This window comes from Prosopis cineraria, unplaced genomic scaffold, assembly GCF_029017545.1.
Source record: "Prosopis cineraria cultivar Desert tree isolate PC_DT_omini unplaced genomic scaffold, ASM2901754v1 PC2, whole genome shotgun sequence".
Lineage (NCBI taxonomy): Eukaryota > Viridiplantae > Streptophyta > Magnoliopsida > Fabales > Fabaceae > Prosopis > Prosopis cineraria.
The window spans coordinates 37026808-37039379 of NW_026555333.1; the positions used below are offsets into that span (position 1 = coordinate 37026808).

At 37.2% G+C, this 12572-nt stretch overlaps 1 protein-coding gene across 1 annotated transcript; it reads right to left on the reverse strand.

The window, feature by feature from the left end:
• Positions 1–10008: 10008 nt before the first annotated feature.
• LOC129302733 (uncharacterized) lies at positions 10009–11680 on the reverse strand. The gene is made up of 2 exons (XM_054941625.1): positions 10939–11680; positions 10009–10871 (listed from the first exon to the last, which is right to left on the reverse strand). The coding sequence occupies exons 1-2, from the start codon at positions 11678–11680 to the stop codon at positions 10009–10011; spliced, it is 1605 nt and encodes a 534-aa protein (XP_054797600.1).
• Between the last annotated feature and the right edge of the window lie 892 nt (positions 11681–12572).

A 12572-nucleotide genomic window follows, 5' to 3' on the forward strand; every position in this document is an offset into this window, starting at 1 on the left:
TTTGATAATCACTATATCTGTAGGGACTTATTATCCTACACGATGATGTGATTAATTTAAGTCCCTACGAAAATTATTGTAATCTTACATGAAACTTAAATAAATTATTTAAATTATAAAAAGATAGTTAATTTTTATGGTGGGTCATTGAAACCCTTGAGTAGTTTATATAAATTGAATCTCTATACCTATGAAATCTTATTGATTTACACGGTATGAGATTATTTTAAATGCCTGTGAAACGACAAGTAAATAATTAGAAAGAAATATCCTCTTATTCATTTCATTTTTTTTATTTAGGTAAGAGTTGCATTCTCTCCCCTCAACCTTTTATAAAATAGGCTCATCATAATAATTGAAATCATACATTTAATCATTATGAAAAGTGCCATATGGTATGAGTGTAACAATATTATTGACAAGTGAAGGGCCTTAGGACTAATGGAGATGAAAAAATCATGCCTATACATATTAATATGCCCTTTCGTGCTAAAAACATATTTAAAGACCCTGCTTAATAATTGCACTAATTCTTTCATTATTTGAAATGAGATTATGCCTAAAATCAAATTAAGCTTAGTTATAATAGCAAGCAAAAATTATTATTTATAATCTCAGACTTTTTTCACACTTTTTTTTCATTTAAAAAAAATGACAATCACATTGAATCGCATTGATTTTCATTTGAAAACTGAAAAATGTGGGACAGATATCTAAACATGAAATTTATTTATTTATTTTTTTTAAAAAAACCAAAACTAAACATGTGCAATTCAAATTCAGAAGCAAGAACCTGTGTGTGGCACGTACCAAATCTGTCTCACTACTTCTGTCTTTTTTTTTCTTTTCAGCCTTAGTTTTTTGTTCGTTCTCAGCATTCTCTCTCAATCTTTTCCTTAGAAAACTCTCTCCTTCTCAGCTCAGTCTCCTCTTCCTGTGTAGTGCGTCTTCTCCCTTTCAATATCCTGAATCTGTCTTACCGTTTCTTGACCCAGAACCTTCAGTTTTATTTTCAGCAATTTCCTCCCTGATCTCAGTCTCTTCCTTTCCTCTCCTAGTCTCTATTTTTTATCAAAAAAACTCAGCTCTCTTAGTACTCTCTTTCTCTTCTCTTCTCGGTGCTGTTTCTTCTTTTTTCCAGCCTCTGTTTTCTTTTAAACTCCTTCAGTCTCTCTCTCTTTTCTCTTCTCGATCACCCTTTTGTCTTTTCCTTCTCTGTTTCTCCCTTTTTCTTTTTTTGCTCGCTCTTTTTTTTGCTCTATTTTTATATCATTCTTCCCGTGCGTGCGTGGCTATGTGTTTTGCTTGTCTGTCACTGTGTTTTCATGTGTGCTTATTGCTCTGTCTCCTTTTTTGTTTCGTGTGCACTTTTTTTATTTTTTTCCATGTACTGTAACGTGCATATCCAGCTTTTGCTTCTCTAGCTCTATTTTTTCTTCTGTTGGTAGAAAGTGTATCTAGTTGCTTGCTGCGTTTTTCTCTATGAAGCTTTTTTTGCAATTTGTGATTTCGTGTTTTTGCTTCTTCTGCATTTCATGTCTGCTGTCTCTCTCTGCATTGCTGTGTTTGTGTGTTCCTTTTGCTTTCTACGTAATGTGCTTAACCGAGTATCTCTGGTTCTTTCGGCATCTACAGCTCAGGTTTCTTCATGTGTTCGTGTGTTCTGCTAGCTGTGTTTGCGTGTCCAGTTTTTTGCCTACTCTCTGCTCTCTTTTTCAGAGGTAAAGGTTCGTTCTCTGTCTGTTGCATGCATGCATGTTTTGGCTGGTGGTAGTTTGGTTCTCCTTCTGTGTTTCTGTGTCTTTCTATGTGTCTTTGGCTTTCTTCTTCTTTCGTGCACGTCTTTTTTATCTCTTTTGGGCTGTGGCTATATTTGTTCCTTTAGTTTTCTTTTTTGTGTGTGATTTCCTATCCCTATGTGTGTGCTGAAAGTGTGTGTACGTGAACTGCACAAGGGTTGTGTTTCATCCAACCTTTTTTTACTTTTAATAATTTTTTTAGATTAAATTAACACACACACACACACACGTGCATGTATGTATTTTTTTTTAAATGAAAAATAAGATTTAAGGAGAGAAATTTAACTCTCAAAAGTTAACTCCCAATATTTTTGAATGATTGGGATAATTTAGAGAGAGATCTTAAAAGATGTAATAAGATTTTTATTTTTGAAAATATAATCCTAAAAAAGGATTAAATTTTATTTTTTATATTTTTTGACTATTTATTATTTTATTAAATTTAAAAAATGCCCAGACAAAATACGGTGTTCACAGTTGCCCCTCTTTACTTGTTTCTTATGTAAGTATATGAAAAAGTGTGTTTTTGAATTCTTACATAAGTGACAAGTAAAGATAGAACATATATTTTGGTTGGCCATGCAATACCTATGAAAAGACCTAATTGCCCCTGACACAACAAGATATGGTTAAATGTAAGAGTATTGCTTAACAAACACAATGACATGATTTTTTTTATTTGATTTTTTTTGTTTAGCAATGTGATGAGGTGATGTGATACAAATGAAAATGATCAATTGACAAAAAACCATACATAATGCAAGACTATTGGATAACAAAACACAGTAAAACACTTTTTTTTGAACTTTTGATTTTTTTTTGTTTTAGCAATGTGATGCAAATGAAAATAACCAAATGACAACAATCCAAACAAAATATATGTTGACTAGATGCCCCCTCTTCATTTGAATTCTAAGTGAGAATTTCATGAAATGATATTCTTATCTTAGAAATAAATGAAGAGAGAAACATGTATTGTGTTTGGAGGGGCAAGACTTTTAGGTACCTACAACTAAACAAAACAAAAACAAACAAAACAAAACAAAACAAAACAAAATAAAACAAAAGGTTTAAAATGAAATGTGATTTAGGAACTAAACAAAACAAAACCTTAATGGAGATGAATTGCCTATGTTCCAAAGGACCTGGTGGATGCTTGCCTTTACAAGGCTTGGAGGGTGCCTACCGTGACAGGGCTTTTAAAGAATTGTGCTAGCTGGTACTGGGCTTTGGGGTGCCTGCCGTGACAGGGCTTTTAAAGAATTATGATAGTCGGCATTAGGCTTCAGGGTGCCTGCTATTACAGGGCTTTTAAAGAATCATACCAGCAGGTACTGGGCTTTTGGGGTGCCTGCTGTGATAGGGCTTTGGGGTGCCTGCTGTTACAGGGCTTTAAAAAATCATGCCAGTTGATACTGGGCTTTGGGGTGCCTGCTGTCATAGGGCTATAGGTGCTTGTCGTTACAGGGCTTTTAAAGAATCGTGCCAGCCAGTACTAGGCTTTGAGGTGCCTGCCGTAACAGGGCTTTGGGGTGCCTGCCGTTACAGGGCTTTAAGGGTGCCTACCATTACAGGGCTTTTAAAGAATCGTGCCAGTCGGTACTGGGCTTTGGGTGCATGCCGTTATAGGGCTTTAAAGAATTGTGCCAGCTAGTACTGGGCTTTTAGGTTGCCTGCTGTGGCAGAGCTTTAGGGTGCCTGCCGTTACAGGGCTTTAAAGAATCGTGCCAATCAGTACTGGGCTTTAGGGTGCCTGCCATTATAAGGCTTTAAAGAATTGTGCCAGCCGGTACTGGGCTTTTGGGTTGCCTACCGTGACAAGGCTTTGAGGTGCCTGTCGTTACAGGGCTTTAAAGAATCGTGCCAGCTGGTACTGGGCTTTAGGGTGCCTGCAGTTACAGGGCTTTAAGGGTGCCTATCGTTACAGGGCTTTTAAAGAATCATGACAGCTGGTACTAGGCTTTGGGGTACATACCGTTCTAGGGCTTTAAAGAATTGTGCCAACTAGTACTGGGCTTTTAGGTTGCCTGCTGTGGCAGGGCTTTGGGGTGCCTGCAGTTACAGGGCTTTAAAGAATCGTGCCAATCGATACAGGGCTTTGAGGTGCCTGCTATTATAGGGTTTTAAAGAATTGTGCCAGTCGGTACTGGGCTTTTGGGTTGCCTGTCGTGATAGGGCTTTGGGGTTCCTATAGTTACAGGGCTTTAAAGAATCGTACCAATCGGTACTGGGCTTTGGGGTGCCTGCCATTACAGGGCTTTAAAGAATTGTGCCAGTCGGTACTGGGCTTTTGGGTTGCCTGCCGTGATAAGGCTTTAGGATGCCTGTTATTACAGGGCTTTAAAGAATCGTGCCAGCCGGTACTGGGCTTTGGGGTGCCTGCCATTACAGGGCTTTAAGGGTGCCTGCCGTTACAGAGCTTTTAAAGAATCGTGCCAACCGGTACTGGGCTTTGGGGTGCATGCCGTTACAAGGCTTTAAAGAATTATGCCAGCTGGTACTGGGCTTTTGGGTTGCCTGCTGTGGCAGGGCTTTGGGGTGCCTGCCGTTATAGGGCTTTAAAGAATCGTGCCAATCGGTACTGGGCTTTGGGGTGCCTGCTGTTATAGGGCTTTAAAGAATTGTGCCAGTAGGTACTAGGCTTTGGGGTGCCTGCCGTTACAGGGCTTTAGGGGTGCCTACCGTTACAGGGCTTTTAAAGAATCATGCCAGCCGGTGCTAGGCTTTGGGGTGCCTGCCATAACAGGGCTTTAAAGAATTGTGCCAGCCGGTACTGGGCTTTTGGATTGCCTGCTGTGACAAGGCTTTGGGGTGCCTGTCGTTACAGGGCTTTAAACAATCGTGCTAGCTGGTACTGGGCTTTGGGGTGCCTGCCGTTACAGGGCTTTTAAAGAATCGTGCCAGCCGGTACTAGGCTTTGGGGTGCCTACCATAACAGGGCTTTAAAGAATTGTGCCAGTCGGTATTGGGCTTTTAGGTTGCCTACCGTGACAGGGCTTTGGGGTGCCTGCTATTACAGGACTTTAAAGAATCGTGCCAACTGGTACTGAGCTTTAGGGTGCCTGTCATTATAGGGCTTAAAAGAATCGTGCCAGCCAGTATTGGGCTTTGGGGTTCCTGTCGTAACAAGGCTTTGGGGTGCCTGCTGTTACAGGGCTTTAAAGAATCATGCCAGCCGGTACTGGGCTTTGGGGTGCCTGCTGTTATAGGGCTTTAAAGAATTGTGCCAGTAGGTACTGGGCTTTGGGGTGCCTGCCGTTACAGGGCTTTAGGGGTGCCTACCGTTACAGGGCTTTTAAAGAATCATGCCAGCCGGTGCTAGGCTTTGGGGTGCCTGCCATAACAGGGCTTTAAAGAATTGTGCCAGCCGGTACTGGGCTTTTGGATTGCCTGCTGTGACAAGGCTTTGGGGTGCCTGTCGTTACAGGGCTTTAAACAATCATGCTAGCCGGTACTGGGCTTTGGGGTGCCTACCGTTACAGGGCTTTTAAAGAATCGTGCCAGTCGGTACTAGGCTTTGGGGTGCCTGCCATAACAGGGCTTTAAAGAATTGTGCCAGTAGGTACTGGGCTTTGGGGTGCCTGCCGTTACAGGGCTTTAGGGGTGCCTACCGTTACAGGGCTTTTAAAGAATCATGCCAGCCGGTGCTAGGCTTTGGGGTGCCTGCCATAACAGGGCTTTAAAGAATTGTGCCAGCCGGTACTGGGCTTTTGGATTGCCTGCTGTGACAAGGCTTTGGGGTGCCTGTCGTTACAGGGCTTTAAACAATCATGCTAGCCGGTACTGGGCTTTGGGGTGCCTACCGTTACAGGGCTTTTAAAGAATCGTGCCAGTCGGTACTAGGCTTTGGGGTGCCTGCCATAACAGGGCTTTAAAGAATTGTGCCAGTCGGTATTGGGCTTTTGGGTTGCCTACCGTGACAGGGCTTTGGGGTGCCTGCCATTACAGGACTTTAAAGAATCGTGCCAACTGGTACTGAGCTTTAGGATGCCTATCATTACAGGGCTTAAAAGAATCGTGCCAGCCAGTATTGGGCTTTGGGGTTCCTGTCGTAACAAGGCTTTGGGGTGCCTGCTGTTACAGGGCTTTAAAGAATCATGTCAGCCAGTACTAAGCTTTGGGGTGCCTGCCGTTACAGGGCTTTAAGGTTGCCTGCCGTTATAAGGCTTTTAAAGAATTGTGCCAGCCGGTACTAGGCTTTAGGGATGTGAGAATATGTTGTATCTCACATGGAAAATATGAGAAATTCAAAGGTAAGGTTTGTTATTTCTTCTCTTACTTCCTCAAGTTTTTTTTTTTTAATTTTTCTTTGCCCCAATCCAAATGAGGCATATTTCTATGACAAGGAATGCAATGTTGTAATGCGCCATGTATGATTTTTTCATAGGTGCTAAAAATATGTATAATACACCATGGACGGATGATTTGCAATGTAAAAAGGTTGGAACCTTTGTTTGTCTCAATTTAAGAGACTTTTTTTTTTGCAATAAATGAAAAAGGTAAGACATGTTTATTTGTCCCAATGCAAATGCATGGATAGTAAAAATGCATTGCAAAAAAAAAATTATTGGAAGGCCTGATGTTGACAACTATCTTAATATATAGTCGTTTTTGAAAATTTTCGTGTATATTAAATAAACCATTTTGAATAAAAGGTTATGCCTCCAAGTCTATTATTTAACCTTTATTCATTAATAGGTATAGTATCACAGTATGCCGTTACTCCTCTTTAGAAAATTCAAACGACCAAATTCTCGTCACTTGATCTTTCTTTCAAGTTAATGAGATCAATTATTATGACTGAATATTGATAGCACACATGCTCTCATTATCATTTTACACCTATGCGATGATCTTGATACCTCAAGAGCAAAAAGCAAGAATAAAGATACCAACATTCTACGTCAAGCAAATGTATCAATAAATATTGTTCCTTAAATGTGAACCTGTTGTAATATATAAGATATGAATTCAAATATGATAACACGAAAAGAGAAGAGAGATGGTCTCAAAGGAGCAAGAGTAGAAAAATTCATTCTCTGATGCCAAAATTCATAGAGAAATAGGAATATCTTGGTTTATGAGTACAAATGGCCAAAGCGCAAATGGGATATATGGATTCACTTAATCACATCTCTCTCCTTTAGCTTTTCAAAACCCCAACAAGTGCTTCACTGAGCTGCCATTGATATGCATAATATGAGAGATGATGGAGTCAACTTTCCCAAACATAGATACTTAACTTCTGATGCCTTCCTTTTCTTCTCCTAAGACATCCTTTTGTCTTGGTGAACTCTTCTTCTTCTTATCATTACTTTGCTTGTTCTTTGCTCTAACTTTTGCTTAGGTTGCCTTTACAGGTTTTCAACCCAACGAGCTATTCTTTCCTTTTCATTTTCTATTGGCTCTAACTTTTGCTTAGGTTGCCTTTACAGGTTTTCAACCTAACGAGCGCTTCATTCTTTTTCATTTTCTATTTAAGCAAAGTAACGCTTGATAGTATCCACATTAATGGGCTTTGCTAACTCTCGACTATCCATGTCAGCTAGGATCAGTGCTCCTCCGGAAAAGGCATGTTTGACAACATAAGGTCCCTCATAGGTCGGAGCCCATTTGCCTCTATTATCTTCTTGGTTAGGCAATATTTTCTTGTGTACAAGATCACCAGCACTGAATTCCCGTGGGTGAAGTTTTTTATTAAAAGCTCTTGCCATTCTCTTTTGGTACAATTGTCTATGACATATTGCAGTGAGCCTTTTCTCTTCAATCATGTTATATTGCTCAAATCGGGTTCATACCCATTCATTTTCTTCTAAATCTACCTCTGCCAATACTCTTAAGGATGGTATTTCCATCTCAATGGGTGTGACAGCTTCCATTCCATAAACAAGGGAGTATGAGGTTCCCCTATGGATGTGCGTATAGTAGTACGATAACCATGTAAAGCATAGGGAAGCATCTCATGCCAATCCTTATAAGTTACTGTCATTTTTCCAATGATCTTCTTAATATTTTTATTGGCTACTTCAACTGCTCCATTCATTTGAGATCTATATGGGGCTGAATTATGATGCTTGATTTGGAATTTCTCACAAAAGTTTCTGACTTCTGTTCCATTGAGATTGGGACCATTATCAGTAATGATCCTTTCAGGAATCCCATATCGGCATAAAATATTTGTCTTCATGAATTTAAGGAACGTCTTTTGCGTGATGCTAGCAAATGAATTTGCTTCTACCCATTTTGTGAAATAGTCAATCGCGACAGGGATGAAGCGATGTCCATTCAAAGCTTTTGGGTTAATTGGACCAATAACATCAATTCCCCACATTGAGAATGGCCAGGGTGATACTGTAACATCCCAATTTAAATTTTAATAGTTAATTTTTGGTAAATAGAAATTTTTAAAAAAATATTTAGAGGTAAGCAAATTAGTAGGAGATGATTATTAAATCTAACTTAGGATATAATTCTAAATTAAAAATAATAATAATAATAATAAAATATATTATTATTAAAATATTATTATTATTATAATAAAAAAAAGGTATGAGAAAGAAGGAAAGAAAGAAGAGAACAAAATGGCTTTCGGTGCTCTTCCCCGGTGCAATGATTATATTTATATAATAATAATAATAAAAAAGAAGAGAGAGGAAATAATTTAAAAAAATGTGGGACCCACAGTATTTTTTTTAAAAACCCATCCCTTCTTCTTCGTTTCTTCATTTCTCCTTCCTTTTTCATTTCTCTTCGTGCGCGAATAGAGGGGGCGACGGTGCGCAATTTCGCCGGTGCTGGGTTTTAAGGTAAGAGTTTTTAATAGGATATTTAGGGTGTAATTTTAAGCTTTTCAAGACTAAATAAGTATTCTAAAAATTTTTCTTAGTCATCCTTCTTCTTTAGTTTCTGAGTTTGTAGTGGTAGAAAATTTAAGATCTGGAAGAGGGATGAATTTATGTTAAATAAATATGGTTTTTGAGGTTGTCAGTAGTATAATAAATGTTCTAGGGTATAAATTTGTTGATGATCTTTGAATTTGTGGCTTATGAATCAAATTCTAAACTAGATCTGAAAATATATGTTGATTTATTGAGGTTCAGATGATTATTTGGGATGAGAAATGAATTATTATGGTTATAGGATTATGATTCTAAGCTAGAGACTCAATTTTTAATTTTTGGGTATTTTATGTACGAATTTATGAAATAAAAAGAAAATTTTGATAATAGAAATTAGTTTATAAGCTAATTTTTTAGATTATTAATGTTTATTGATAATTAAAAGAGGAGTTAAAAATTTTACTTAATAGTATTAACTCTAAATTTGTATTGAGATTGAGATTAGAAATTATGTTATATTTTTAATTCTATTATTAGAATTATTTTATTAGTTTCAAAAATTGAAACTAATATTTATAAATAATATATTAATTGTAGATTGTATTATAAACTGTTTGTATACACTATCATAAATTGGCTTTGGTTACTGGGACTTTTGAGTCTCATTATGTGGTTAACAATTTTCAGGAGAAAAGCCACGAGTGACACGTGGAGGAGTCCTAGAGACTTAGTGGTATAGATCCACTGTCTCTTTTGGGCATTTAATTTATGATTTATAATGTGTTATATTGCCAATATTAGGGCTTTTTGTTTATTGTCAATTATATGAATATATAAATGTAATCATGCCTTTCAAACTATTTCTATTTTTGGTATAATTTGGATGACTGTAATTTTAATATTTGGTTTACTTTGGATTGATTAAATTGGCATGATTATAAGGCCAAATAACTGGCTTGTGTTGAAAATTGACTAAATTGCTTATTTTACTTGTTGGGAGTATAAAGATGGATAAATGTGATTTAGTTTACTTGTTGGGAGTATAAGGATGGACAAATGTGATTTAGCCAAATGGTATGTGGGAGGTAAAAAAATTTATCTGAAATGTTATAGTGTGTGAGTTGAAGCCAATTATAAAATATTTTATATTGAAATTATTGATATAAAAATGTGTTGGGTGGTTGTAACCCAACTATGGTTGAGTTAAATTATTTAAAAAAAAAATTTTGGTGTGTTACAGATACCAAATTATGTAATGGGATTGGAGGAGCATTTATCCTATCAGTATAGATCTGACAATTGTGGCATTTCTTGACATGCTCAAAGCAATCTTTCTCTATTGTTAACCAGAAGTAACCACAACTTTGAATCTATTTGGCCATAGTGTGACCATTCGCATGTGTGCCACATATGCCCTCGTGTACCTCAACCATGATTTTCTTTGCTTCTTCTAAACTCACAAAGCGAAGTAAGGTAACATCATAACCCCTCTTGTACAGAACATCTTTACTGATAAAGAATGTCATAGCCAAACGACGAAGGGTTTTCTTTTCATTCTCAATCATTCCAATTGGGTATGATCTCTTAGTGATATAGTCCTTAATATCCAAGAACCAAGGATATTCTTCTTGATCTTCTTCAACATTCAGACAATATGCTGGAAAGCTTCTAGCTTCTACTTGAATGGGTTGGACATGGATTCCACAATCAAGTTGGATCATTACTGCTAAAGTGGCTAAAGCATCAGCGAAATGATTTTTATCTTGAGTCAAGTGATGAAAGCTAATAACCTCAAATTGCTTAATCAAATTTGTTAAGAGTTCTTGATAGGGAATCAATTTTACATCCTTTGTCCTCCATTCTCCTGTTACTTGGTGAATAATGAGAGTTGAATCACCAAATAACTTCAAACACTGTATACCAAGGGTAATAGCTGCTCGAAGACCATTAACACAAGCTTCATATTCTGCTATATTGTTAGTACAATCAAATTCTAATTTGATGGCCACTGGAAATTGTTTTCCTTCTGGTGAAATTATCACCGCTCTTACCCTATTTCTATGCATGTTGGCGGCTCCATCAAAATACATTTTCCATTCTTGCTCTTCATCATTTCCTTCATCACAACCTTCTTCTATAATGCATATGCTTTTATTAGGAAATTGAAAATCTAATGGCTGGTCATCCTTTAAAGGATTATCGGCCAAGTGATCTGCTATTGCACTACCTTTGACTAACTTTTGCACCACATGCTTTATATCATATTCAGATAGCACAACTTTGCCATTTTAGTACTCTACCTGTAATGTGCGGGCTCTCAAAGATGTACTTAAGTGGGTCTACTCGTGAGATTAGCCAGGTAGTGTAGTAAAGCATGTATTGCCTTAGCCTTCTGGTTGCCCATACTAGTCCACAACAAGTTCGTTCAATCATTGGATAACGAGCTTCACAATCGTTAAACTTTTTGCTCAAGAAATAAATTGCTCTTTCCTTCTTTCCAGAATCATCATGTTGACCTAGCATTGCTCCCATTGAGCAAGGTAAAGTTGCCAAGTATAGGATTAGTGGACGATATGGTGATGGAGGGACCAAAATTGGGGGATTTAACAAATAATCTTTAATTTTATCAAAGGCCTTTTGACAATTATCATCCCATATCTCCCTACAATTTTTCTTCAATAGCTTAAACATCGATTCATAAGTAGCTGTTAGATTGGCAATGAATCTAGCAATGTAATTCAATCGTCCCAAGAAACTTCTAACTTCTTTCTCTGTTTGGGGAGATGGCATTTCTTGAATTGCCCTCACTTTATCTGGATCTACTTCTATCCCTTTACGACTCATAATGAATCCTAATAACTTCCCAGAAAGAGCTCTAAAGATGCATTTGTTAGGATTTAATCTTAGCCGATATTCGCGCAATCTTACAAATAGCTTTCTAAGGACTTCAAGATGACTCTCATTCTCTGCTGATTCAGCTACCATATCATCTACATACACTTCAATTTCTTTATGCATCATGTCATGAAATAGTGCTACCATAGCTCGTTGATAAGTTGCCCCAGCATTTTTTAAACCAAAAGGCATCACCTGGTGTTAATCTTTAGAAATTCATGTTATTTCATCACATTTTCCTTAGATTCTAGTCCATTTTGATTTAATTGTATATGTTTTTATTGCCCAATTTAGGAAAATGTGCATTTTGTTTTGGGCCTGTGTTCTTGGCTTTAATTTGATATTTTTAGCCTAATTTCATGTTATTTTGATTAGAAGCATTTCTGAAGCTTTGTGGATGTTTTTGGAAGGCTTTTGGATGAAGAAATCAAGAACTAAATGAATGATTTTTGTTAGCTGTAAAAACAGTGCAAAACTGCCAAAGTCATGACTTTTGTTCGCGACTTTCACCGCTATCAAAAAAATGTTGCATTTCATTTATAAGAAATTAGTTGGCTAGGATACATATAAGCTGAGAGCTCGACCCAGAACTGATTCTTCAGACTTTTAGACACTTTTGGAGCTTGGTTCTGCTAGGGTTTGGGCATTGGAAGAGTTGGGATCAAGAGATTGAAGCTTTGAAGACATTTGGAGCTCATTTTCTTTGGTTTTTCTATTCCTTTTCCCATTCCTCTCTTGTAATCTAAAATGGGTCCACTTATTTTGTATATTTATAGCTTGTGGATGATTATGAGTAGCAAAACCCTTTGTTCTAGGATTATTTGGAAGCCTTGTATGGATTAACACTATATTTCTCCTCTCTTTTTGTGATTAATGATATATATGTGTTTATTTTACTCTTTCCTTAATGCTTCTACTTGATTGGCCACCATTTAGATGTTGAGTTCACTTAATTGATACTTGAGAGAGCTAGGTTGAGTGTAAAACTTGGGTAAAATTGTGTAAGAACTTGATATTCACATGTTGAATGGATGGTTTT

Excerpts from the sequence above, each read along its gene's own strand:
- LOC129302733 (XM_054941625.1), bottom strand. The coding sequence starts at position 11,680 with ATGGTAGCACTATTTCATGACATGATGCATAAAGAAATTGAAGTGTAT. Across the intron at positions 10,872-10,938 it reads TGAGAGCCCGCACATTACAG|TCAAAGGTAGTGCAATAGCA; the intron begins GTAGAGTACTAA and ends TGCAAAAGTTAG.